The following is a 27,985-nucleotide window of genomic DNA, read 5'->3' as shown; positions in this document are numbered from 1 at the left end:
CTTGGTAGACGGGACACCCAACCTGGAACCAAGTCCATGAAAGAACAACTCTCTCAAGCAAAGTTGGTGGTGAATCACCGACAAGAATTGCAGATAGAACACATTTCATAGATCCATCATAAACAAACCACTGAATCTCTGAAAATATAGCTGTGATAACCTCAACAAAACCCACTTGGATCCCCCCCACCAAAAGTCAATGGTGGATCACCTTGATATGACAAGTACTGTAGACAAAGCGTCAAGAACACAAACAACTGGAGAAAAAGCAACATATTATCATATTAACATAATAAAAGAGATCCATTAAACATCATATTTTGCGACTAAATGTGGAGGGAAGGGAAGTGGGTATAAGCAAAACAAACATTGTTTTACAGCAGAGACACCTAGAACAGTACTTGAATAACTAGAAGGTCTTAGATAGGTGGAAACAACCACCCCTTTCCTCAGCACAGGAGTAAATCATAAGCCACAAAAAAGTAAAAACAGATCTGCTCATTTTTATAACTTTTTTCACTCAAAGGCCCATTGGTTCTCCCTGCGAACCTCCTCCTCTTCCTCGGGTGTGAAGTCATTCTTGATGTTGAACGTCTTGCGGATTTCCTCTGGTGTTTTGCCCTTGATCATGTCTGCCACTGTCTGGCAAGTCAGATCCAGCAAGCTCTTGATGTTCAGATAATTTGCAGCCTGCAAACCAGACATAATCCAGAGTAAGATTTGTCATTCTAGGTGTACAAACATGGTAGAAGTAACTTATATAATGCAGCACTAATTCAGTGCATGTTAAATGCAGCAACAAAACCATAGACCCATTAAATGATCTTAGTGGCTTCTATGGACAACAAAACACCAATGGTCTTGATGCTCTATAAGTATATTGCAGGATCACAAAAAAATTGTTAAGTGGACCTTCAAAATGGAAAGAAAGTCAATAGAATGATAACTAAAGGGCATCAGCAGAGTTTCAAGCATAAAGTAGATTCTATTTGGGAACAACATTTGAGTCTTCAAAAGCAAGAGTCCGCACATATCGTAACAAATCAATGGTTCAAAACAGAAAAGAGATGGACAGAGTCGCTAAAGCTATTCCATATTCAACATCAGAATAAAGTAACAAGGTTGATACATAAACGCAATTTGATTATCCAAAATTCATCCAGGAACATGTTCCTAAAACTTGAAAGTCCTGTAAGTCAAGATTCATACCCATCTCTCTAATAACTCTTGTCAGCATATTGTATTCATTTCCAAAACTCAAAAGCACTACCAATTATTATGGCCACTAAGGCAATTTTCACTCGAGTGTGCCTGCACCCAATAAAAGATGTGCCGTTTCGAGCTCATTGGCATCCTGAGACCACTTCTTCAACCAATACTTCCCCTTTACAATAAGAACTTACCATTCACCTAAAACAACCTTAGGGTCCATCTACACTTCAACAACAAATCCATCGGCAAAAACACACAAAATCACAACAAAAAACAGGAGTAAGATTGTGAATTCTTTCATCTCAACCAAAACAAAACAAAGTAAAGGGACTAGTAATTCAGCAATCAACACAACAGAGTAAACGTTCACAACTTCACAATAACAATATAACAAATAAATAAAAATCTTAAAAAAAAAAAAACTATTTTCCCCTTTTGTTCCCAAACAATATAAATCAATCTCTACAGAGAGAGAAAATTGAAAGATCTGAGAGATGAGAGATGAGAGATGAGAGAGAGGGGCAAACCAAGATGAGATCGAAGAGGGTGGCCTGGTCGACTTTGACGAACTCGAGGTCCCAGTTCTTGAGCTCATCATCGGCAGAGGCGACACGGTCCTCGGCTTTCGGGGTCTCGACGTGCTTTTTGCAGTACTCGATGACCTTCGACAAGATCTTGCTGGTCACGTTCGGCAGAGGGATTCCATTGTCGGCGCAATCGTCTTCAATCATGTGCTTTATCGTCTGAGACTCCAACGCCACCGCTTCCTCCACCTCGAACGTCTCTCCGTCCGAGCTCTTCAGCGTTATCTTCCTCGACGACATCGTTTTTCGCTCTCTCTTCTCTTCTCTTCTCTTCTCTTTACCTCTTTTCCGCTCACGCAAACCCTAGAAATTGGATAGAGTTTGAGAGACTCTCTCTGGAGAAATAAAATTTTAATAATGAAATAATTTTTAAGTGTATTCATTGTGGGGGTGGCTCTTATTTATATTATTATATAAAAAAATTTGAAATTTAATTTAATTCCAGAATTTTCTAAATTTCAATTACTATTAGGAAAAGAAAAAGAAAAGTAGAGAAGAAAATGGTAGTTTGGTATATGTTTTCAGTTTTTAAACAATATTATATATATTTTTATACATTTTTTTACTTGTATGTATTTTTAAAAAATACATACAACATTACTAAAATAACATTATCAAACGGACCCAAATTAATTATTGTTTAAGTGGTGTGTGATTTGCAAGTTTGGATCCTCTATGGTTGTTGGGATCTGAAATTTAATGACCATCATGTGGTAAGGATTATTCTTTTTTTGGATAATAATTCATAATTATGATGGGAATAATAGATTTAAACTCTGAATATTTTTTAAAACGCTAACTTATGGGTTAAGTTACAAATTTATTGGTTGTGATTCGGATTTTTATGAGAATGTAACAAATATATATATATATATATATATATATATATATATATATATATTTTTTTAGCTATATATATATTTTTCCTTCACATAATATAGCTTGGGAAAAAGTTAGAAGCCTAATAAGCATTCTTTGAACCATAATTACAAAACGTATAGTGTCAAATGATACATTGATATTGTTTTTAACAGCAAGTGTGCAATGATCCTTGATTTTTAATTTGTGGCACTCCCTAATTGATCACAATGCAATTAATAATCAATTTTTAAGTTGAGGGAGCCACTTTGTGCATGCATAAAGCATGGTACAAGATTCCGGCTCATCCTATAAGTTATCTTCTTTTTAAAAAAATTTTTAACATGTGTATACAATGGCTTAGTGGACTCTCAAAAAAATATATATATATAATTTCATTGCTATAAAAATTAAATAGTTTTTATTTTATGTTTAAAAAGCAACATATCAATTTGTAAGATTACTATGATAAAATTTGTAATAACTATAACCGCATTGCTATACAAGCTACAAAATACATATTTGTAAGCTACTTTTTATATTAGTGGGGGTATTAACAAACATACAATGGTTTTGAGATCTAGACACCTATTAGAATAAGTTTATTTGTGAAAAATAGAGATGACAAAAATGCCTTGTCATGCTTTGCTCCACATGAATGTTCATGCAATGATGGGGGATAGGTGTTGTTTGCTCCATCCTGTCTTACCTCACCCTAATTCTATAAATACATTATTTAATACTAGTCTCACCACACGTGCTTCGTGCATGCGGTGAGACTTTTTTTTTTAGTGGTCTTATTTTGTAGAAAAAAAAACTGTATTTAATTATTTTTAATATATATATATATAATTTTTATTTTGAAAATCTAATTTATAAGTAAATAAATCAATTTAAAAATAAATAGGAGACTGGGAGTTAGAGTTGCATTTTTACCGAATTGTCCTTTAGTTTTGTGTCTACTTAAACATAGGGCTGTAAGGGCATTTTTGAACTAAAAAATGTGGAATCTAAATAGGGAAAACCCCTTAAATAATAGTATAGATATATTTTAAATTTTCTATACATATACTTTGATATTTTCAGTACATATCCTTGTTATAATTTTTTTTGTTATACATATTTTATTATCATTTTCAAAATACTTGTCTCTTTTTCTTTCTTTGTACTCTCATAGTTATCATTTTCTTTTTATGTTTCAACTTTATCTCACCACTCTAATTAAGATTAGTAAAACATCTCATCCTATTCTAACCCGACTCATCCCACTCTTACCTTACATGAGTTTTCTTACCTCAAAGACAAAACAAAGCGAAAATAGAGCACTCATGATCTGAACTTGCTTTGCGCTGTCGCCATCTTTGATGAAAAAGACAAAAACTTCAATCTTTTGTTAAGATCAAAGATCCAAAATACACTAAATAAAGTATAAAACGTCAAAATACAGTACGTGGGGCATGACCCAAATGTAAACAACGATCACCTATTGAAGCAAGTCGGTTTGCAACTTTGCACAAAAGGCAAAAACTTTAATATATATTGTTTAGGTTACAACTATTGCATACCTTGATCTATACTCCTTTTTAGGACTAATTTTGTCACTGTTATTCCAAAAAAGTTAATGACATTATGATCAATATCGTTGCAGTAGTCTTGGCAGTTGGCACTATGGTATGTGATTTTCAAAAAGATAAAAATAAAAACACCAACACCACCATGGTATGGTAGCTGCTTTAAATTCGTAAGCAATGATATAAGGTCCACTAGGACTTCAAATATTAAAGAATGATGTACAATTGTGGATTAAATTTATGCAATAAATCTTCCATTGAAGTTCTTTTGTACATATGCATAAACTCCACTTACCACACGTAAAGATTATGATCTTTACCAAAGAGGAAGGCTGTGAGTTGAGACAACTTCAAATCTTGTGTTATTTCCTTAGATTTTTTTTTTTTTTTTTTCACAATTCGGTAGCTTGTGATCTTGGCTTGTTTAAACATTCATGTTGTGCGAAATATTCCAATGATAATTGTAGCACCTCTTGATTGGGATCTAGTAATATATCAAGATTTTTTTAAAGAGATAATTACAATATACTACTAATTTTGTAACTTGAACAATTTTTTTTCTAAATTCCCAAACACTTTGTGCATGTTCCAATTTAACTGCAACTTGACAGGATTTCTTTCAACTTAAAGTTGCAAGTCCGTACACAAAGCAGATATTATAAAGTCGAAAATGATGCTAATTCAATCGTGTGGTTGGTGTCAAACGTTACATATGACCAAATTGACGATAGGGAGGGATTTGTGAAATATGACAGATTATCTTTACGGTCCTCGTCAACCATCAACACCACCAAAGCATAAAATTCGGCAGCATAGTCATGAGAATGTGACCTACTAAACTTAGCTATTCCCTACTCAGCCAATTAAGATGAAACTCGATATGTCCAAAGTCCCATCGCATTACTTGTCATTCCCATTAGAAAGAAAACAACAAAACGATTACTATCATTAGTTGTTGGAGTCCTCTTTGGACTATGCACACAGAGTTGGGACATAGAATTATTGTTCAAAGTCAAACTAGTAGAACAAGAATTTAGTGGAAGAAATTATATCTTGTACTTTATCGAGAAATGCAAACCTAACTACACAGCTACACTTACCCATAACAGAATTGAGCCCAAAATATTACTGCTAATATTTAATTATTTGAAGAATGGACCCCAGGGGAACTTGCAACATGGTCTCCTCAAACCATTTCCCATGATTAACTAGAACTGTATCAGAATAGATACCTGCCGAGAAAATAATGACCTTGCTTATAGAATTTGAATGGAAAATGTAACCCAAAATTGAGAAAATGATAACTAGGCTGAAGATGGTCATCAGAGGGACCAATTAGACCGCAGCATAAAGGCAGTTATTTTGGAATTCCCATCTGCAATATATGCAAGGCCTGGTTTCAAGCTGAATCTCTTACCTAAGTTAACTTTTAAATAAGATTCAGCCTGAAAATGGTCTCCACTTGTTGGACCTCCAACCATTCCACTCAAGCTCATTCCCCATCCAAAAGAATCTTCAGAATCATCAGACATATTGACAGCCCATTGTAAACGTTCAGGGTTTGATTTTTGCATCTCAATCCAACCTTCAATTCTCGTAAACCCATCAATTTCGGACTCCAACGTTAAAGCAACACACCCAGTTGAGACATGTTCCTGTGTGCTTTCTATCATGGCTGAAGCAGATGCTTCAACCACCGTCTTGGGAGCTCTATGATGTTCTAAGAGGCCTACAGGAATGGTAAGGGGTCCAAGACTAACTCGTTGGCTTAATGATCTAGGCACTTGATGAAGACCCAAAAGTGAGAGTTTTATTCCTTGTGGAAGTTCACAGACAATTTGTCCAAAAGTGCTGAAGCAATGCCCCATACTATCAGAACCTGCTTGCATTTCCAATCCAGAAACAAATTGTGCCAATGAAGCAACAATATTTGATTTTCTCACTTTTATGCCAATGCCACTGCCACTATGCTGATTCAAAAGGGGAGGTCCAAGTGATGATAAATCCGTAAGGCCCTTTCCCTGTCAGATAAAATGAATTAGTATATAACTGTATATTGAGAACCTGATTACTGATAGCAGTAAATTCAATATGAAAACGTACAGTGCTAAATTGGATTGTTATAAGCATCATGCTTATTTTGGTGTAAAACATAGTTGCAAGAGCAGAAATGGAAACAGGCTCAATGATATGATCAGTCTGACTCAAAAAAAGCTTAAGGCCTAAAACGGGGCCGTCGTGTGAATTATATTTGGAACTTGATTTAACACACCAGCCACATACAAACACATAAAGCAACAAGCCTAATTACATCATCAATTTACCGATCTATCCTACTATAAGAATATTATTGCCACAAAACAGAGAACAGAAAGCCACTGAAATATCCTACAGATCAGCAATCAACTGGATATTTAGAAATAAGGGTGTAATGGGACACTATGCAATTCCCAAAAGCAGCTTTAACAACATCCAACCAAAATTCAAATGCAGCTGAAATTTCTTCTAAGTAGCTTGAAATCATTCATCAATTAGGCTGACATGTATGTGATCCTCAATGTAATGAACAAAACTAATATGTTATCCCAGAATATTAAATGCGAGGTTCAACAATCTAGGTTAGCAACAATATTAAAGCAAATAGACTGTACCTGATAAGAAGAAATTGTAGTGATTGCTACATCCCTGCATTGCGCTCCTACTGGGATTGCAACAGCTGATAACCAGTCACTAGAATTTGTCTTATATAACACTTTTTCAAGAGAAAGTGACTGTCCTAAAACCTCTCCAAGATATCCCTTGCCTTTTTGCCTGGCCACAAACTCTGCAGCAAGAGTATCTTTCGGCCCAATAGTTGTTTCGAATGTGAACCTTGAATCAATTCCAGTCCTGATTCCTGCTCTAGAAAGTGCATCACAGTTCTGCTCATCAACTTTATCCATGATCAACAAAGCCCCTAAGAAATCGACCTCTCCTCTGACAAGGGTACTGGATTCTTGGAATGGATTTCCCTTGGATGTCTTACAGATAGAAAGTAGTCTCTCAACCTTGTCTTGTCTGTTTCTGAGTTTCATCAAATCGGCAAATGCTTCACGTTGCAACCGCTTCAGAATTTCAATCTAAAAATAACATCATGGGAAGAATTATAAAAAAAAAGATAATAACACCAAGCTAATTGACACTTTTGGAAACACCAAATTCGTCAAAAAAAAAAAAAAAAAAGTCCACTGGTAAGGGAGAGTATTGCCTATTCTTGTAAGAAGATAATAGTGTATCAAATTTAACCACATAAAAATAAAGGTACTATTTTTAATCACCTAAGATATCAACATATGCTTCCTGTGGTAAGCATGCTATCTAAAGCGCAAGCATAAGTGCAGACACATGTATCCACATAGGAAGTAGAATGTTGATAAATCATGACCAAAAAACCTACAATGCTGCAATGTCATATAGTTTTACAAGTTTGTGTTTGAGTGGAGGGGGGCGTCATGTAAGAGAAATGTATTAATGTAAAAGAAAAGGCCTAAAATCTCTTCATTGCAATCCTTGAGTAAATAAGACCAGCAAATCATGCTGAAAATATTTCTAGCACTTTGCAAAAGAGGGGAACAAATGCAGAGCACTGTTTGGTATCCAAAAGACATGTTTGGCATGATACATCTCTATTACCTCCTGGTAATAACTGCATTTAAAAACTGGAGTGAGATTTAATAAACTTTTGATTATTCTAAATACCCAGGAAAAGAAATAGTTTCATCACTTCTCTATGTTGATGACTTCACTGATGACCTTCGTTCCTTCAATTTAAAGGATTGGAACTATTTGGAAGTAAACTTGTTGGATAGAAGCAAGATGGAGCTGGCATAGCAAAAATTGAGCTAATAGGCTACAGCTTTATATTTAGTAATTTAGTGATTTTTTTTTCTTTCTATCAATTAATAATTGTTCTTCTTTGTGAAAGGTACAGTGTGTGTGTGTTATAAACTTTCCCCCCCTAGATTTATATCTTGGCTCCGTCACAACTTAAGATCATTAACAAAATTTATTGAATATTGAAGCCTACTAAAGAAAACTGGATTGGATAATCCACCAAGGGCATATATCAGTAGAAAAAATCACGAATGAAGCAGCTAGACAGTGAAATTTTGAATGTATTCCACTAAAATAACTTTATTCATGCCCATGAGGTCTAACTCAAATGGCACCTCCTAAACAAAGTAGAGAGTGAGTTAATGGGTTTAAGACCTCCAAATATGTGTGTAAATTACCAAAATTAAACATCAGCCATATTCATGTTCATAAATGACATTAATATATATATATATATATATATATAAGCTACAAAAAAAAAAATTGGAAAGGGGCTTATGCACAATCTTAGATTTTTGAACACTTTGACCTGTATCTCCATTCCAAGAGATAGAAAATCAAATGCTATTCCTCTATATAAGTTTTCTGAAAGTACTCACAACAATATAGAATTACTTTAAGAGGTGAAGGAATACCACCCACACAATTAGATATAAGAAATCAATAGTTGATCTGTATTGGAAAAAATTGCAAATAGTTTATCACTTAAACCTCAAAATTTTAGTTTATGCTTTAACAAAATCAAGCTACTTAACACTATCAATCTCTAGGCTATGAATTCTGACTCAAACAGCATCCTTTTCCCGTCTAAGAGCAAAGTGGAATGCGTAAAGCTAACCGATATAGATCAGCACAACACAGTTCAGAATCTACATCAGATTCATCTCAAGCCAGTTCAAGTGTTAAACCAATTCAGAACAAAATGGCATGGAGTCTAAATCTGAAGCCCAAAGCCATGTGTAGCTTAATGAGTTAATGTAAACTGTTAGTTACAGGTTCAGTTAGAGTGAAAGTCCACATGTTCTTAATCTAATGGTAGTTTAGAAAATTTGTTATGATTGGAACTTTGGCGCCAAGTTTGTTAGAGTTGGCTACCCGCACAGATTGTATAAAACAGGGATAACACATTGTAATCTTTATCGTAGTCATAATACAATCCTCAAACTGAAATCCCCAAATTTTCTCTCTATAATTTCATTTCTTTTCTGTAACATTGTAGGTTGAATACCCACGAGATGGGCGAGTAACTTACCATTTAAAAGAAACATTCTATCAATCTCAGCTTGTTTCCTTAATGAAAGTGGACAAAACATCCTTCAAAATAGTACCCAAAGCAGTCATGAATCATTGCAAAAAATTCATATGTAACAACAAAAATTCCCAAAACAGCTATGTAATAGTACTTCCAAATCTGCTATCTGGGTAACTAATCAAATTGCTTAGACATTCAATTGCATACATTTAAAGCTCAATCTCGCCCGGGATAGCTACAAACTGAGAGTTATACCATAACATTTAGGGCGTGAATCAACAACTTCAAGCAAATTTAAACAAAATGAAAATTGAAATCTCTATCTATAAATGATGGGAATAAAATTAATCAAAAATCTGTTAAAGAGAGAGAGAGAGAGAGACAGTACTGGATTGCGGCTAGATGAATTTTCGGGGCGATGAGTGAGGGTGTGGACGAAGTCTTGGCTCGATTTTGCAAAGGATTTCAGTTTGTCCACAGCCAAAGCTACGGGCTCCATTTTCAGGAACCTAGTCAATCATTTTACAAATAAAAAATAAAAATTGCATCAAATCACAAATTTCTTTTCATTTCATTGTTTGGAAATGTAAATGGAAAATAGAAAAAATAAATAAATTAATTGATGGAAATCGAAATTGAAGGGTAACCGGACCTGCAGAACGTTGAAACAGCAGATTAGGGGTTTTTGAATTCAAGGCGGCGTCCACAAAAGCGAGAAACGGAGAGAGTACAGAGAAAGAGAAACCCTAGAATAGAAGAGCTTAGAGACCTTCAAAAGCTTATAGATTTGAAAATCGAAAGCGGCAAGATTGATACATTACAGTACTGTAAAACTTGCTTTAGCAGTGTATCTTGTTTACTTGCTGTAGGCTGTAGCAGTGTCAAACCAAAAAAAAAAAAATTTCATCCTTAAATTTTATTAAAAATTTATTTTTTTCCTTAGATTTTAAATTTTTTTATCTTTAAATTATTAAAAAAAATATTTTTTTGTCTATAAACTATTGAAAATATTTTACATTTTGTCCTTAAATTTTGAGAAATATTTCTTTTCATTCATAAATTATTAAATAAGCTTTTTTTGTTTGTTCTTGTTTTGTCCCTAAACTATTGAAAAAATAAAAATAAAAACTAATTCTTCACAAAATTTAGGAATGAAAAAATAAAAAATTTTTTGGATAAAATTTAAAGACTAAAATAATATTTTAACCAATAATAAACAAAATAGTGTATATAAAATGTGTCAAAAACAAAAATAGAGGGGAAACACACTTTGATTCTTAAAAAAGAAAAAAAAGACAAAAAGGAGTGCTGCTTTTGGCAATTCCAAATATACACTTAAAATCTCAATATATCATGGTTCGAACCTTTATAAAGCCATTGGTTTACTAATTGCTTTTGATAGGGTACTAATTTTGCCTATTTCCAAGTCGTCCATAAAGGTCGTCCGTAACCCGTTTGGAATTGTAAAACACCCTTTGGAACCTACCTGCAACTACCTCGTCCAAGCAAGAAGAGCTCTGGACGAGATAAGCACCACCAGTGAATGGGCGCTCGTCCAGAATGCGGACAACCTCGTCTTGAAGGAGTTTGTCTGTCAGACGAGACAGCCCCTACGCAAGTGCCAAAGTATACTCAACTAAGGAGTTCCAGGACGAGAGTATCACACTTAGGAAAATCTCCGAATATAATGTAATAATTCTTTATCCCACGCATAACTGTCAAGTATCCGTTGTGAAATAGAAGCAATAACTCCTAAACGGTTGTAGGAGTTACATTTGACCCTTGCGCCTCCTTGAATCCAGGGGGGTTTCCAATTTCGATAACCGCCTATGAAGGCACTATATAAAGACTGATTCAGACAAGGCAAATGTATGTGAATTTGACTCCAAAAAAGTTGGAACTCCAAAAATATAGAGAGAAAAACTAACTTTGCCATCGGAGGGTTTTTGGCCGGCAGCCCCGGTCACCTTTGATTTGCTTTTCTTTTTCTTCAGGCCGCAGAGAGAGCAAGTGGTCCTTTCAAGTCCGACACATCCAGCCTTCTGATCTTCTTTGCATCATCAGTTGGCGCTGTTTGTGGGAACAGTTCTTTTCGTTCGGTTATTTGTTTTGTTTTCAACGATTAGCCTTTCCCAGACAAAAGGCTGAATGGTTCGAACAAGATCAAGGGCAACAAGCCCATGCCACCAGGAGAGTAGGGATGCTTCTAGCAACCCCCTTCGCGATCGCAGGTCAGCGCCTGTCGTACAACCACCTTCCATTCAACATATACAATCCATGGCCGCCGCTATGGCGGAACTAACACGTCAAAACCAAGAGTTGAATAGGGAGATCAACCTCAGGAGGCAGCGCCAAGATGGGCACGCGGATAGACGGGCACCGAGTCAGGAAGGTGGAGGAGAAAATGTCGAGTCCGAAGATCAAACAAGGGGTACCGCTTCAAGAAGGGTGCCACACTTGGAAAAAGAGATGGACCAGATGAGAAAAGCCATGGATGAAATGAGGGAAAACATGAGGCGAGCGAACCTAGTGGATGATATGGTTCATCGAACGGACTCCCCCTTCACGGCTTCCATCAGCAGTCACCCCCCACCTCCAAAGTTCAAAATGCCTTCTCTAGACTCGTATGATGGAAATCGCGACCCTTGCGATCATATTGCAACTTTCAAGACGACCATGCACCTACAAGGAGTCCCGGATGAGATTATGTGCAGAGCTTTTCCCACCACACTTAAGGGACCGGCACGAGTGTGGTTCGGTCAGATACCCCCAAACTCGGTGGGATCCTTTGAAGAGTTGAGTAAGCTGTTTGTCAACAATTTCATTGGAGGATAGCGTCACAAGCGTTCCTCCTCCAGCTTACTGACCATAGAGCAAGGGGAAAATGAGAGTTTGCGATCCTTCATCACCCGTTTTAATAGGGAGGCCCTGACGGTGGACGAGATGGATGACAAGCTATTGCGCGCTTTCCACAATGGGGTCAATTCGACTTGTTCATTCATAAGCTCTACGAGCGAACCGCAGAACCATGCCCGATCTCGTCCATTTTGCCCGGGAATTTTATGAACGGCGAGGACGCTATCATAGCCAAGAAGAGAAAAAGGGCGAGAACGTTCGAAGCGGGTCACCATCGTTATTCGGATCAAGGACCTCGTCAAAGAAAGCTCGGGTAGACGAGAGGAAAGATAAGGATGGTAAGAAGGCCGGTTCCTCCGCGAGGAATCAGCAATACACGCCCCTGACTATGCCACTAGAGCAGGTTCTTATGCAAATCAAGGATGATCAGTCCTTGAAGTGGCCGGACAAAATGAAGGGAGACCCCAACAAGCATAATAGGAGCAAGTACTGCCGTTTTCACAGGGACCATGGGCATGATACAGACGAGTGCTTTGACTTGAAGCAGCAGATAGAAAATCTCATTAGACAGGGAAAATTGAGGAACTTCCTTGGACGATACCAGAGAGATGAGAAAATGAAGGCTAAGGTCGAAGAATCATCACGCCCCCCACTAGGAGAGATAAGGGTAATTGTAGGAGGAAACTCGACGGCGCAATCGTCCAAGTCAAGGAAGACATACCTGAAGGTGGTGCAGAACATCCAACTGTCTGGACGACCTCCTAGGACGAGGGAAGTAGACCAACAGGCTGTTACGTTCACGGACGAGGAGGCAGGACGACTTCATCACCCACACGATGACGCGATAGTCATCACCCTACTCATCTCTAACTACACGACCAGGAGGGTATTGATAGACAATGGCAGCTCTGCAGACATTCTCTACTACCCCGCATTCCAACAAATGAGGCTAGGACGAGATCAACTTCGACCAGTGAACTCGCCGTTGGTAGGATTCGGAGGAATGAAGGTGCAACTTGTGGGCACCATTACGTTGCCAGTGGTCGTTGGAACGTATCCGTAGCAGATAACCAAGGAGGTAAATTTCCTTGTTGTTGATTGTGCATCGTCATATAATGCAATTATTGGAAGGCCAACTTTGAATAGCTGGAAAGCGGTAACCTCTACCTACCATCTATCCATCAAATTCCCAACCGAGCACGAAGTAGGCCAGGTACAAGGAGACCAGCTGGCCGCTAGAGAATACTACTTAGCTATGCTGGCCATGGACGAGCACATGCAGGCGATGAGTATAGACGGAAGAAGGGTCGTGACTGAGCCCACTAAAGCATTAGAGGACGTCCCTTTGGATGATAACCAGCCCGAGAAGTCTACTAGAGTTGGGGCAAGCATGGAAGAGGGGGCAAAGCACGCTTTGATTCGGTTTCTGAAGAAAAACCTCGATGTCTTTGCATGGAGTCATGAGGACATGCTTGGCATTGATCCGAGCGTCATTACCCATTTGCCATTCTTTAAAGTCCTTAGGAAGGCTTTTGAATGGACGGACGAGTGCCAACAGGCCTTCCAAGACTTGAAGACGTATCTCATGACGGCGCCACTGTTGAGTCCGTCTATACCTGGGGAAGAGTTGTACTTGTACTTGGCAGTGTCCCCATACGCAGTGAGCTCGGCGTTAGTCAGAGAAGAGGGGAGAATCCAGAAACCGATCTATTACACAAGCCACGCGATGAGAGGGGCAGAAGGAAGATACCCGATGATGGAGAAACTAGCCTTCGCATTAATCACGGCTTCCAGGAAGCTGAGACATTATTTTCAGGCACACGTCATCAACGTCCTAACAGACCATCCCATAAAAAAGGCGATGAACAAGTTGGAAGCTGCTGGAAGGCTAGTACAGTGGGCCGTTGAGCTCAGCGAATTTGATGTTAGATACCTCCCAAGGAGTACGATAAAGGTGCAGGCGTTGGTAGATTTCATCGCAGAATTCACCCCCAGCCAGGACGACCTGAACAAGGACGAAGGAAATGAAATGTGGGTGGTTAATGTAGACGGATTGTCCACAATGTATGCAGGAGGGATTGGAATTGTATTGAATTCCCCTAAGGGTGACAGGTTGGAGTACGCGGCCCGTCTGCAGTATTAAACTACCAACAACGAGGCTGAGTACGAGGCTCTACTCAAGGGATTGGAATTAGCCAAGTCCTTGGGGGCAGAGTCGTTAACAATCAGAGGAGACTCTCAACTGGTCATTAACCAAGTGAATGGGATGTGTGATGTTAAGGAAGATCGAATGAAGAAATATCTCAACAAAGTGAAACGCCTTGCACGAAAATTTTCAGCCATAAGTTTTATTCAACTTCCCAAGGAGGAGAATGCGGAAGCAGACGCCTTGGCGAAAGCCGCATTGGCAGGGGTCGTGGACGAGTTCGACAACATCCAATATATGCCGAGCATAGACATCCCTGACATACAGCAGATAGGAGGAGGAGAGAATTGGATGAGTCCGATAGTGATTTACCTCAAAGATGGAAGGCTTCCAGAAGACAAGGATGAAGCGAGAAAGTTAAGGGTCAGGTCGGCCAAGTATGTCCTCATAAATGAAGTGTTGTACAAGCGAGGTTTTTCCCAACCTTACTTAAGGTGCTTGGCTCCTGACGAGTCAAACTATGTTCTAAAGGAAGTTCACGAAGGATCGTGTGGAAATCATTCAGGAGCAAGGTCGCTAGTCTATAAAATCGTCTGTGCTGGCTACTATTGGCCTACAATGCAGGCAGATGCTAAAGCTTATGTCAAGGTATGTGACCAATGCCAGCGCTATAGCAATGTGCCTAGACAGCCGTCAGAGTACCAGACCCTAATGACGGCCCCATGGCCCTTCGCATAGTGGGGACTGGATATCCTAGGCCCTTTCCCCATGGGAATCCGACAGATGAAGTTTTTGGTGGTAGGAATAGATTACTTTACCAAGTGGGTAGAAGCCGAGCCTCTTGTAGCAATCACTCAGCAGAATGTGAAAAATTTTGTATGGAAGAATATCCTATGTAGATTCGGAGTACCTAGGGTATTAGTATCTGATAACGGACGTCAATTTGACAACGCACCCTTCAGGGACTTTTGCAATCATTTTGGGATCAAGAATTACTATTCTTCGCCCTCCCATCCACAGGCAAATGGACAAGCAGAAGTAGCAAACCGATCTCTATTGAAAATCATCAAGACTCGGTTCGAGAGGGCAAAAGGGATATGGCCAGACGAGCTACCAGGTGTTCTTTGGGCCTATAGGACGATTGCACGAACTCCGACAGGAGAGACCCCTTTTAAACTAGCCTATGGGAGTGAAGCTGTCATACCAGCGGAGGTCCATATGGCAAGTCATCGAGTGAGGGAGTACCAGGAGAAAGACAACGGGGAACAACTTCGCCTTGACCTCGATCTTATTGACGAGGTAAGAATGGAGGCGGAGCAAAGGACGGCAAGGTACAAAAATCTCATTGCCAGACAGCATGATGCCATGGTAAAACTCAGACGGTTCGGTGTGGGGGACCTTGTCCTCAAAAGGGTCTCCTTAGCGACCAGGAACCCAGCTCATGGAAAATTGGGACCCAATTGGGAAAGACCCTACAGGGTAATCAACGCAAGAGCGGGGGTCCTACTACTGGAAGCCACTAGACGGGGCGGAAGTTAGAGCATCCCTGGAACGTGGAACACCTGAGAAGGTACTATCAGTGATGAGTAGGGGCGAGGGAAGTCAGTGGCAAAATTACAGCTATGATTTGCGTGTTTGCTTATATTTACTTTTGCTTTTACTACTATTATGGTGTGTTATGAATAAAGGTGTACTAGTTCTTAAACTTTTGCACTACTTACAGACCAGCTTATGAAAGACGAGGCTATGTACTTAAGTATCTTAATAAGGCACTAGCTTATAAGCATGTGCCGCGTTTGTGAACAATGTTCATGTAATAATATGGTTTGGATTTCTTATGTATTTGAATTCCAGTTTCCACAATAATACCCACGGACGAGGCAAAAGCCTTAGACAAGAAAAATCTTCGGACGAAGGTAAACTCGTCCAAGATTTCCTTTAAATGAGGATAAAGCAAAGAGAAAAATGCTAAAGCATGCTCGTCCAAGCTTTCCTTAACAAAAAAAAGGGGATAAAGCAAAGAGAAAAATGCTAAGACATGCTCGTCCAAGCTTTCCTTAAAAAAAAAAAAAGGGGATAAAGCAAAGAGAAAAATGCTAAGGCATGCTCGTCCAAGCTTTCCTTTTAAAAAAAAAAAAAAAACCAAGGCCCACTTGTCTAAGAAAGAAAGTAGGCGTTAACGCATGGTATTCCAACGACGAGCATATAGCCAAGACGCATGCCATCCCCATGACGAGTATATGGTCAAGACGATTGTGAACTCGCGAAAGTACGAGTAATAATCACTTAAAGGGCAGTCAAAATGATCATTATCGTCCTAAGCAAGTCGTCCACAAGGGAATCGTGTAAACGATCACCCAACACTTGGGAACATTGCTTAAAAGGCAATTGAATAAAAAATAAAAATGCGTAAACTCGTCCATGGAACAACAATAACGATAATCGAAAATAAACATTCATTAGACATTAAAGGGTGGACGACCATCGTCCAAAAACCCTTAAGAAATAAGCCTTGAAAGGCAATTGTTTATAAACTCATCAAAAGTACTCTAGACGAGATAAGTGTACTCTTATACATTTTAAAAAAGAAGAGAGAAAGAAGAGAAGAAAACACTTGAACAAAGAAATAAAATCTTCAAATAACAAAAGCATCAGGCATCAAGGTCGTCTTGAGCAGGCTTGGTCGAGGCATCGTCTTTAACATTGACGTCTTTAGAGCTGGTCTGAAGAAAAGAACTAGCAGCACCTCCAAGTTGAAGGACGATAGGGCTGAAATCAACTTCTGGAAACTTTTCTTTCGCCTCCATGCGAAAGTCTTCAAATCCCGCCGCATAGTTGGCGTCCAGAAGGTCAGTTAATTGCTTCGAAGCCTTGAATTCCTCCACAGCTTCGTCCTTAGCCCTCACAAGGGAGTTGCTTAGCTCGTCGATCTTCTTCTGAAAGTGGTCAAGACGAGAGTCTTTTTCCACTATGTCAGCCTTTAGCTCCTCAACAAGGTTCAGCAAACCCTTGGCCTCGTCCTTAGCCTCAGCAACCGTCTCAGCCCAGCCCTTGCAATCGTCTTTGACCTCCTGGATCCTCCTCTCCAACAGCAGCCTTGTCCTGTCCAGCTCAGTAGCTTGCCTGGATGTAGCTATAAACTTGGACATAGCCTGCACAAGCAAATAAGAATTTTCGTATTAAGCAAAGCAAGCATAAAAAAAAAAAAAAAAACTAGCGACGAGAACAAATTCATATTAATTACCTTGAAAAGATCGTGGACACCTGAGTGTTCAAAATCTTTCAGGGACATGTTATAGCATGTAGCCACGTCCTCGTCAGACACTGCTTGTTGAAACCTCTCCCAGGCCAAGCCCTCGCTCTCAAGAAGGTTAGGCACAACGTCAACGGGAGGCTGGGACGAGGCAGGAACGCTGGTTTTGGATGGAGGGGGAACAGGCTCGGACGACTCCACGTCAAAGATCTGGACGGACAGTGATTGAGGAGGAGGAACAGGGACAGCGGAAGAAACGACCCCGGGCTTGGACGACTTCCTGTGCTTGGCTCTCCGGCTGGGGAGGTTTTCAAGATTGATGGCCTTTGACAGACTTCTCTTGTCGTCAGCAGCAGGACGAGCCCTAGCCTCGGTGTCTTGCTTACCACGCTCGTCCGCGACCCCCTTGCCTTTGTTTTCCTTCATGGTAGCCATCCCTAAAATAAACAATAATAATGATAAATAAAGGTGAATAAGTCAACAAATGTGTCTAAGACGATGTAAAAAAAAAAAAAAAAAAAAGAGGAAATGCAAGACGAGAATTCACGTCGACGAACTGTAATCTCGTGGGCTAAGGCTTCTGGAGAGGGCTCTGGGCCAAGTCCCCAAGTCGCAAGACGCTGGAGGGTGACCAAGGAATGGAAGTCCCTCTCTGGGTGAAGACGAGCCTTCTGAACGCGTCCCAGATAGAACTTGTTCAATGATGGCCTTCTAACACTTGCAATAAAGATGAGAAGTTTAACATAGAAGGATATGTAATAAAGGAAATGTTACGGTAGTGGTAAGCATACCTTCAGGACGAAGGTTCCCTATGTCTCTTGTATAGGGGGGAAACGAATCCCTGCTCAACTCAATAGGGCGTCCTGCCCAAAAACCGGAGACGAAGAAGAACTCCGTCTTCCAACTCCTATCTGAAGTAACCAAAGATTTTATAATCCTACAATCTTTTCTCCTGGCTGTAAACTAATAGAAGCCACGAGATTGACTAATTTCAGAGGGTTTATAGCAAAAAAGGAATTCGTCCACGGTAAGAGGACAATCCCCTTCAAAAACCTCTCTCCACAAAACTTGCATAGAAACAACTAGTCTCCATGCATTAGGATTTAGCTGACACAAACCTAAACCTAACCTAGTAAGCAACTCCCTAGCAAAAGCGTTGAGAGGCAGCCTAAGACCTCCTAGAAGATAGGCTTCATAAACCCCAATGCCAAAGTGAGGTTGGCAACACCACTCATCACGGACGGCTAATCTAGGATTTAGCTCGTCTGGAATTTGGTACCGGCTCTAAGAGACGCTAATTTCCTCGTCTGTCTTGGCGGAACCCCTACGGCCACGGTGTAAACAGGTCTTAACCTCGTCCTTCGAGTGGACGAGGGCGCATAGAGGGGCCGGCCTTGGACCCAGATGTCACTCTCGTCCTAAGTTCCTCCTGGAAAACTTCTAAGGGAACCCCAGGAACCCCAGAAATATACTCGTCTGTGGTATTACCACCGCTACTACTGCTATCACTACTAGAACCACTATAGCTAGTTATGTTGCGATATTCGTCTATCTCCCTATTAACATTATTGCTAGACGAAGAAAAAACCTCGGACATTGTGGAAATGTAAGGGAAGCCTAAAAACGAGCGTAGAGAAAATACCTGGCTCTAGACGAAGGAAACTAGGGACGCTAGAATACTCCTAGACGAGGCGACGGACGAGAGATGTCAAACAAGGAAATTTGAAAAATGGAGAGGGTATGGGAGGAAATCCACTATTTATAGGCGTTGAAAAGTGAAACCCTAAACGAAATATTCAATCAGGGAGAACCACGTGGCAACTTCCTCAAAAACTCAAATCGACATGACGGTTAACCAAATAAGTGATGACACGTGGCACAATTTGGGGGCCGTTGGAGCCCCACCCTCTACCTTGAGGCACGTGGGATGATATGTTGAAGCGTGTCCAAAAACTGAAGAACTTTGGACGACCCTTAAACAGGGGGCAACTGATAGGGTACTGATTTTGCCTATCTCCAAGTCGTCCATAAAGGTCGTCCGTAACCCGTCTGGAATTGTAAACACCCTTTGGAACCTACCTGCAACTACCTCGTCCAAGCAAGAAAAGCTCTGGACGAGATAAGCACCACCAGTGAATGGGCGCTCGTCCAGAGCGCGGACAACCTCGTCTTGAAGGAGTTTGTCTGTCAGACGAGACAGCCCCTGCGCAAGTGCCAAAGTATACTCAACTAAGGAGTTCCAGGACGAGAGTATCACACTTAGGAAAATCTCCGAATATAATGTTATAATTCCTTATCCCACGCATAACTGTCAAGTATCCGTTGTGAAATAGAAGCAATAACTCCTAAACGGTTGTAGGAGTTACATTTGACCATTGCGCTTCCTTGAATCCAAGGGGGTTTCCAATTTCGATAACCGCCTATGAATGCACTATATAAAGACTGATTTAGACAAGGCAAAGGTATGTGAATTTGACTCCAAAAAAGTTGGAACTCCAAAAGTATAGAGAGAAAAACTAACTTTGCCATCGGAGGGTTTTTAGCCGGCAGCCCCGGTCACCTTTGATTCGCTTTTCTTTTTCTTCAGGCCGCAGAGAGAGCAAGTGGTCCTTTCAAGTCCGAAGCATCTAACCTTCTGATCTTCTTTGCATCATTAGCTTTCTCAAAAAAATAAAAAATAAAAAATAAAAAGAAAGAAGAAAAGTGGTTTAATATTTTGAGGTTAGCAGAGGCAGAGCTATAATTTTGAGTTAGGGCGTTGAATTACAAAAAACAAAACAAAACAAAAAAAATCATGAAAATTCAAATAAGCATCTATTAATTATTCAACCACATGGTTTATATTTGCTTTCACTTTGTCACTCATCCAAACATACTATTGCATCACTATTTTATTTTATTTTATTTTTATGATAAGTTTTTGTTCAAGTTTTTTGGGCTAATGATTTATGAATTGTGGTTGTTTAGACTAATATGTGGTTGTTTGGGCTGATTTGTGATAATATTTGTAATATTCTGTGGAGTTGTTTAGGCTAATCGAGGAGGCCAAGTTTTATTTTTCTTTAGCCCAATTTGAATAAGGCTCTAATATATCTACAGTTTTTTTTTCCTACAAATCATACAAGCCCAATTGGGCCTTAGTGTGACTCTGTTCCTCCAGGTTGGGTTTGGTTTTGATATTTTGATTATCTAAAGGACAAAGTTTGGCTTTAATCACTAATAAGAAATAACATTTGTATTTGTACTTAACTCAACTAATCAATTGAGTAACGTGTATTACACTTGATATGGCATGTCTCCTTCAACCCAATACACCCAATTTGATTGACACCCCTATGGGGCTATGCCCAATAGCTCACCTCTCCAACCACCATCATCTCTCACCCACCTCAAGTCCATTAGATTCGAGGAAATCTCCATCAACTCGAAAGGCATACACCACCTTTAATCTTCGACATCTACATGATTACCAACAAAATCATCTGCCTGTTGACATAACGATACCAAATTAGCCAATAGCCCAAATCTTCTCAATCAACAACGATTAAAAGTTTTCAAACCCAATGTGATTGAGTTAGTTGAAATGTTGACACCAAGCACGATTAAACTATGATAAATTATGTATGTTTTTAAACCCCTTAAAACAAAATCAAATTAACCTAGTTATTTAGCCAAGTGATTAACTTAAGTAAATTATGCAGATCTAGGTTAACACATATAAATCATATCATTGTAAAGTGTGGAAAATAAAGAACACAACAATATGATAACGTAGGAAAACCAAACCAGTAAAAAACCTGCGGAGGATCTAACTTAGCTATCCTCAAGGTAAACTGAATCCACTATGAAAGAATTGAAGTTTACACAATAGCGACTTAGACCACTAACATCCTATTGCTACCTCGAGTAGAAAACTTACTACCACGACCATGTGACAGCTCCAAGTTCTTGGACTACTTCTTTCTTGGATTCCTAGCAAATACAAGCACTCCCGCTTGTATATCTTTAAGCTCTTGAATCTGCAACTGAATTGATCACTAAGCTCTTGACATCAATCTAGATCTTGATAACCCTAAGTGTATATAAAGGCAAACACCTCTAGATCTCACAAAAGATACACACACACACACAGAGCATAAAGAGCAACCTTAAAATGTGGCTAAGGTTTTCCCTTTTATATCTAGGGCAAAACATAAAACCCTACATATAAAACGGGGTTAGGCTGAGTTGGAAAATTCTGCAGAAAAATAATTTGCACGAGTTTCGATTGATCGAGTCTAATTTTCGATCGATCGAGCCAGGCATATTTACACAGTAAATCCTGCAGAACACTCAATTTCAACTTTACAACTTAAACATACTTTGAGCAAGTTTAAAACAAGACTAAACGTTTTGATCATGGTTTGCTAACATTACAAATTGAAGTTCTAAAACATTAGTTCCTAAAGTCTTAAAACCTAACAAATTATGTTCCCAATTGTTCTTGTTAACTTGAGGTCAGCCGTAACTTTATGTTATAATAACAAGCAAGACAGTGGGAGTGTGTGTAACTGTGAGGTTAGAAGTGATAGACTGGTAGTCATGTGATTGCACTAAGTAGACTCAAAAATTAGGAAGCGGGCTCTTGAATTTTATTTCACACTCCTCTAGTGAAGTCCTAGACCTCAAAAAACATTATGAAGTATTGGAAAAAAAAAACTTCATTCACATAAAATTCTTTTAGACTTGGCTTGGGTCCATTGTATCGTTACCCGTTGAGATGATGATGACATGTGACCAAAAATAAACAAGTATCTCTATCTCAATGGGTCCATTATAATTGAATACTGGACCTAAGCTTTACTCGTTTCTTTCTTATTTTGACCGAAATTAAGGAACAATGAGATAATAAAGATGAGATTGAATTGGGATAATCTCTGATCTCCAATAGATAATTGGATAAGTATTTTCAAATTATTCATCACAGAATCATAAAACAACTTCCCTACTAAACAACAAAGACTACTATGTACCCGTTAGTACCTTATTGGTTCATAACTTCTTTCTATTTAAGCAACCACTCCTAATAACAACTAACAAGCAACACTATGTGTGCGTTTGGATACTACTTATTTTGTTGAAAACTAAAAACAATAAAAAAACAATGAAAAATTATTGTTCATGCTTGAAAGTACTGTGTATATGCCTGATTACACTGTTCATGTCCCATGAACATTGCAAGAGGCACTGGACTTAAAAAAAGAAGAAGAAGAATCAGCTAGACATAGATGTAGGAATCGCAAAACGCGCTTACCAAACGCACCCTATATTTCAAACATCAACACTACTAACAAAATAAAGGGCCCATTTGGTAATATTCTTTAGTAAGAGCATCTCTAGCGGATTCTTCAAATTTTTGTACTGTTTGAAGAATGAACAGTGACTTTTACCTTTTAACTATCCACTTTTTCAAATACACTTTCCAACAAATTTTCTATCCTATTATCTATCTCATTTAAATATTATTTCTTCATTCATTATTTATTCTTTTTTTAACAACCGCACATCTTCCAATATTTTTTTAATCAATACTTGATTATTATAATAATAAAAGACATTTGAAGAATGAACAGTAACCCATCAGATTTGATGAGCTACTGTTCATGAGCCAAAAAAAATTTAGAGTTTAGAGAATTTATTGGAGACCATTTTTTTGGTCTCATTCTCTATTATAGAGAATATTTGGGCTTTAGCTACTCCATTAGAGATGCTCTAATATTGTTTGTATTTTTTGAAAATACGCATGGGTGAAAAAGTGTGTGAAAATACGTATAATGTTGTTTAAACACTGAAAACTGTTACTCCGTATTTAAAATACACTACCAAACAGCCCCAAAGCTTCCCACTCTAACGTTCCCTTCTTAAAACTTCTCCCTTGTTATTAGGAGTTGCTGCAACGAACACCAGAAAATAAGAATTGGTTCAAGAGAAGCTTGAAAGGGTTTTGTTGAGTACATCAGAGACAATTATTCTATAAGTTTTTTCGGTAGGGTGAACAAAGTCCCAAAAGACATAGGCAGAAGCATCTGGACAAGCGAATGGACTAAATGGAAGGCATAAACCAAAGCCGCCGCAGCACCCAGAATTTGCATTTTGAAAGCCTGAAATTTTAAGAATAGTCACAAATTAGAAATGTATGACCAAATTGATACTGCAAAGTTCAATTATAGTGTATCATATTACATAAACTTTACAAATTGATGTTTTAACTTTTGAGAACAAAATAGTAGAAGTAATTAACAAAGTATAACCCTAGGGATACTATATTTTTACACAAAACTTTACAAACTAATGTCTAGTCAATCACAAAAATGAAAAAGTAGTTTTACTATATGAAAATTTTAAACTTATTACAAATTTTACTACAAAATACTTACAAACTAATTAATGTAACAAGGAATGTGATATTGTTGTCACTTCAATAACTAATAAATAAATATCTGAATAATCTTTATAAGAATAGTAGCTTATCAATTAGTAAAATTTATATAGTAAAATTTGTAATATCCTTAACAATAATATTTTATAATGTTATTGAAGTGACATCTGTGAGGATACTTCCCCAATTAATCGGATTTATCCGCTTTGGGGAGCCAGTCCCTCACGGTTTATCGGCTCGTCCCCGAGTGTGGGCAGGATTTTCACCAGGAGCAAGGGCTAGACCTTGGACTCGCAGGCTTGACACCAAGTCCCACATCGGTTAGAGTTCCCTCCCACATATGGTTTATAAGCTTCTGGAGCGACCATATGTGTACCACCACTACACATGTGTAGTAGTGGTACACATATGGTCGCTCCAGAAGCTTATAAACCATATGTGGGAGGGAACTCTAACCGATGTGGGACTTGGTGTCAAGCCTGCGAGTCCAAGGTCTAGCCCTTGCTCCTGGTGAAAATCCTGCCCACACTCGGGGACGAGCCGATAAACCGTGAGGGACTGGCTCCCCAAAGCGGATAAATCCGATTAATTGGGGAAGTATCCTCACATTAAAAGGGCCCTTTTAATGTGAGGTCACTTCCCCAATTAATCGGATTTATCCGCTTTGGGGAGCCAGTCCCTCACGGTTTATCGGCTCGTCCCCGAGTGTGGGCAGGATTTTCACCAGGAGCAAGGGCTAGACCTTGGACTCGCAGGCTTGACACCAAGTCCCACATCGGTTAGAGTTCCCTCCCACATATGGTTTATAAGCTTCTGGAGCGACCATATGTGTACCATTCCTACACATGTGTAGTAGTGGTACACATATGGTCGCTCCAGAAGCTTATAAACCATATGTGGGAGGGAACTCTAACCGATGTGGGACTTGGTGTCAAGCCTGCGAGTCCAAGGTCTAGCCCTTGCTCCTGGTGAAAATCCTGCCCACACTCGGGGACGAGCCGATAAACCGTGAGGGACTGGCTCCCCAAAGCGGATAAATCCGATTAATTGGGGAAGTGACCTCACAACATCAATTGGATATATTACCACATTGGTTTATAAGCCTTTTTTGCAGGGTTTTTTTATTTCACTTTTTATTATTCAATAGTTCTAAAAATAGGTGGAGGTTGATCTAAATTTGCAGTACCTAAGTACCTTTAACATTTCCTATTAGAGTTGATGTATTGCGCCAGTCATATATAATTAATTTATAAGTACTTTATAGAATATTTGATTGTAGTCATGGTGTTTTCCACAGGCAAATACGCTTTGGATGATAGCAAAACGAATGTTTCAGGTAACAGATTACCAGATTTTTTAAGACAAAAAAAAAAAATGATAATAATAACATTTACCAAATTGCTGAGGATTACTGGCGATGTTAACGAGAGGGGTAAAGATGTCGAAAAAGACCAGCTTGGCGTCGGGATGCTTGCTTTTAAGGGAGGCTATTCCTGCTTTTAGCAGATTATTGTACATTTGTGCACCTAGGTTTGCTACCATTGAACAAGATGACCCTCCTGTGAATCTTGCTGATGGCTCGCATCCAAATGCTACAGTACTAAGAACACCAAATCGCCGAGCCCCCAGTGCATACAGTTGCTTCACAAATGAAGTGCATGGAAATGATTAGGTGCTTGGTGCTCTTTGTTACCTCTTAAAAACATAGATTTTTAATGAAGTGCATGGCATATACTTAGTTAAAAAGTTAATTAGGGCCTTCATAAATCATAATGAAAGAAATTCACCTCCAAAAAAGTGGTAGACCAGGTAACCAATTGAACACAATATGCAGGAAAAGTATACTCTAATTTCCTCAAACCAGCAGTATATGATACTCCAATGTCATTGTTGCCTGCTGACATTAGAACAAGGCTGTTGGCTATGATGACTTTTGCTTTCTCTTCACCAGCAATCCCTGTTAGCTTCCCTATGTAATCCTTGAAGTATTGTAATTGTTGGGACATTGCCACAACTCCCTGATTCCAACAAAACAATTAAATTGCAAGAAAGCCTAGAATTTTGAAAGCACAGTAAATTATGTGCAATTATTAGAGTAAGAAAAATATTAATTCAGCTCTTCTAATCGGATTTTTTGTTGTCTCGTGTTTTTGGTATTGGATCCCATCACCTAAAACATAGAGAGGCAGAAGATACAATTGAAGGAGTTGAAATACTATCCCCTAGATTAATTAAAAACCAACAAATGTCGTAATTTACTAATTTCTATGAATAAAAGAGAGAGGAGGGGCATCATAGCCCTTGTCTTGTGGTTCTGCTAGGTAACAATTTAGTTTAAAGACCTTCAATTCTTATATTTCACCTCCTAAATTTTGTTTTAAAATTAAATTATTAGGATTTTGTCCAAATTCTATTTTGCATGTTTTGGTTGAAAAAATTACCTCCTTGTGATTCCATCAAATAACAATGTAGTTCCACGATTTTTTTAATTGTTACATTTTGATCCCTAAAGTTTAAATTTAGATGAAATCAAAAGAAATACTTTTGAAAAAATCCAAACAATTTGATTTTTGTCCAAATCATAATGCGGTTAAATGTAACAATTGAAAGTTTGTATACTAAGTTGTGATAGAGCCAAATTAAAAAAAGGGAAAACATTAATGTCCAAATAAATAAATATAAAGATAGATACCAGTGTACTAGATGTTAATGGATCAATTCCCGAGCCACCGGAAGCAAAGCCTACACCGGTTAGGAGATCATCACTTTGAAGGTTTGGTTTAAGATAAGCTGGCACAGTATCTTTAATTCCCAAGGCCTCCGCTGAAATGAATATGAAATGGGTGAATAACCACAACAATTTGGTGTTATTTTCAAATTAAACCTTAAAGTTTTGAGCGTATTACTTTCAACCCTATCGTTTAAAAATTAATATAGTTTAGATTTTTTTTAAGTCACTTTCAACTAAAATTTTTAGATTTTTTTTGAGAATCTATTTCAACTAAAATAAAAAAAAATTTATGTAAACTAAACCTAGAATTTTCTGGACACTAGAACTCAAATAGCAGAAACAGAAACATTTTATAATAAATAGTACATAAAATATGCATCATGCATGAGAGAGAGATGCTTGGTAAGTAAAAGAGTTTATGATATACCTATCAAGTCTGTGGGGTTTTTTCCATTGCAAAATCTTCCGGTTGCAACTTTTCCCGGGAAGTCTCTTCCATACGGAGGGTAATTGCACCTACCTGAGAGAAGATTGTTATTCATGCCAGTATCAAGAATTGAATCTCCAAATGAGAAAATCGCTGAAAATGTTTTATTTGTTTGAGCTCCTATGGTGCAGAAAAATAGACAAGCATACGCTTGAAGTATGAAAAGTATAAATGAAGATGCAAAAGCCATTTTTACAACTCTGAGTGCTGAGTTTTTCTAGTGATGAATGCTTTAGTTTCTCATGGCCTAAATGAAGTCTGAAGTGTGTATTTATACTCTTACAAATAGAATAATAAACAAGTAGTTGATGGTAAGACATTGAAACTACAAGAGTGAAAGAAATTTGACATCAAAATTTGATTTAAAACTTCTATCAATTGTGGTCAATCGTAATAAATCATATCTTTAAAAGCATTAATCCATTAAATTAAATTAAATATTCCCCAAAAATGTTAGCTTAATAGGTTATATTTCTTTAATATTTAGAAATTATGGTAGTCCTCATCTTGGGGTATTATCTCTATAACTTTACGTTTAGAAACTTCTCAATGGATTATTACTGTGTGTTAATAGATTATTAATATGCATGATCTGTTGTAAGGAACTAGATTCATGTCATGTGAAGGTACTCATAACCTAAAATACTTATTTATTTTTTGACTTGAATCTAATAAATTATTTTTATGTTATTAATTTGATATAACTAAATGAGTAAAAATGTAAGTCAGTATTAATGTGCCTCT

At 38.3% G+C, this 27,985-nt stretch overlaps 3 protein-coding genes across 3 annotated transcripts; all 3 read right to left on the bottom strand.

The window, feature by feature from the left end:
- Positions 1–258: 258 nt before the first annotated feature.
- Positions 259–2,182, bottom strand: LOC142644357 (SKP1-like protein 1B). Its single transcript, XM_075818990.1, has 2 exons — positions 1,740–2,182; positions 259–690 (listed from the first exon to the last, which is right to left on the bottom strand). Exons 1-2 carry the CDS (start codon positions 2,034–2,036, stop codon positions 517–519), a joined length of 471 nt encoding a protein of 156 aa, XP_075675105.1. The 5' UTR covers positions 2,037–2,182; the 3' UTR covers positions 259–516.
- A 3,042-nt stretch (positions 2,183–5,224) lies between these two features.
- LOC142640719 (uncharacterized) lies at positions 5,225–10,194 on the bottom strand. Its single transcript, XM_075814944.1, has 4 exons — positions 10,003–10,194; positions 9,739–9,859; positions 6,877–7,344; positions 5,225–6,246 (listed from the first exon to the last, which is right to left on the bottom strand). The coding sequence occupies exons 2-4, from the start codon at positions 9,847–9,849 to the stop codon at positions 5,548–5,550; spliced, it is 1,278 nt and encodes a 425-aa protein (XP_075671059.1). The 5' UTR covers positions 9,850–9,859; positions 10,003–10,194; the 3' UTR covers positions 5,225–5,547.
- A 10,855-nt stretch (positions 10,195–21,049) lies between these two features.
- On the bottom strand, positions 21,050–27,431 carry LOC142612080 (GDSL esterase/lipase At1g73610-like). Its single transcript, XM_075784233.1, has 6 exons — positions 27,182–27,431; positions 26,716–26,846; positions 25,811–26,041; positions 25,418–25,664; positions 23,600–23,745; positions 21,050–21,091 (listed from the first exon to the last, which is right to left on the bottom strand). Exons 1-6 carry the CDS (start codon positions 27,429–27,431, stop codon positions 21,050–21,052), a joined length of 1,047 nt encoding a protein of 348 aa, XP_075640348.1.
- Positions 27,432–27,985: the final 554 nt, after the last annotated feature.

This window comes from Castanea sativa, chromosome 1 (genome assembly GCF_040712315.1).
Source record: "Castanea sativa cultivar Marrone di Chiusa Pesio chromosome 1, ASM4071231v1".
NCBI classification, from domain to species: domain Eukaryota; kingdom Viridiplantae; phylum Streptophyta; class Magnoliopsida; order Fagales; family Fagaceae; genus Castanea; species Castanea sativa.
Note: the sequence above shows the minus strand (reverse complement) of the source record. Positions and strands in the feature narration are given on the sequence as shown.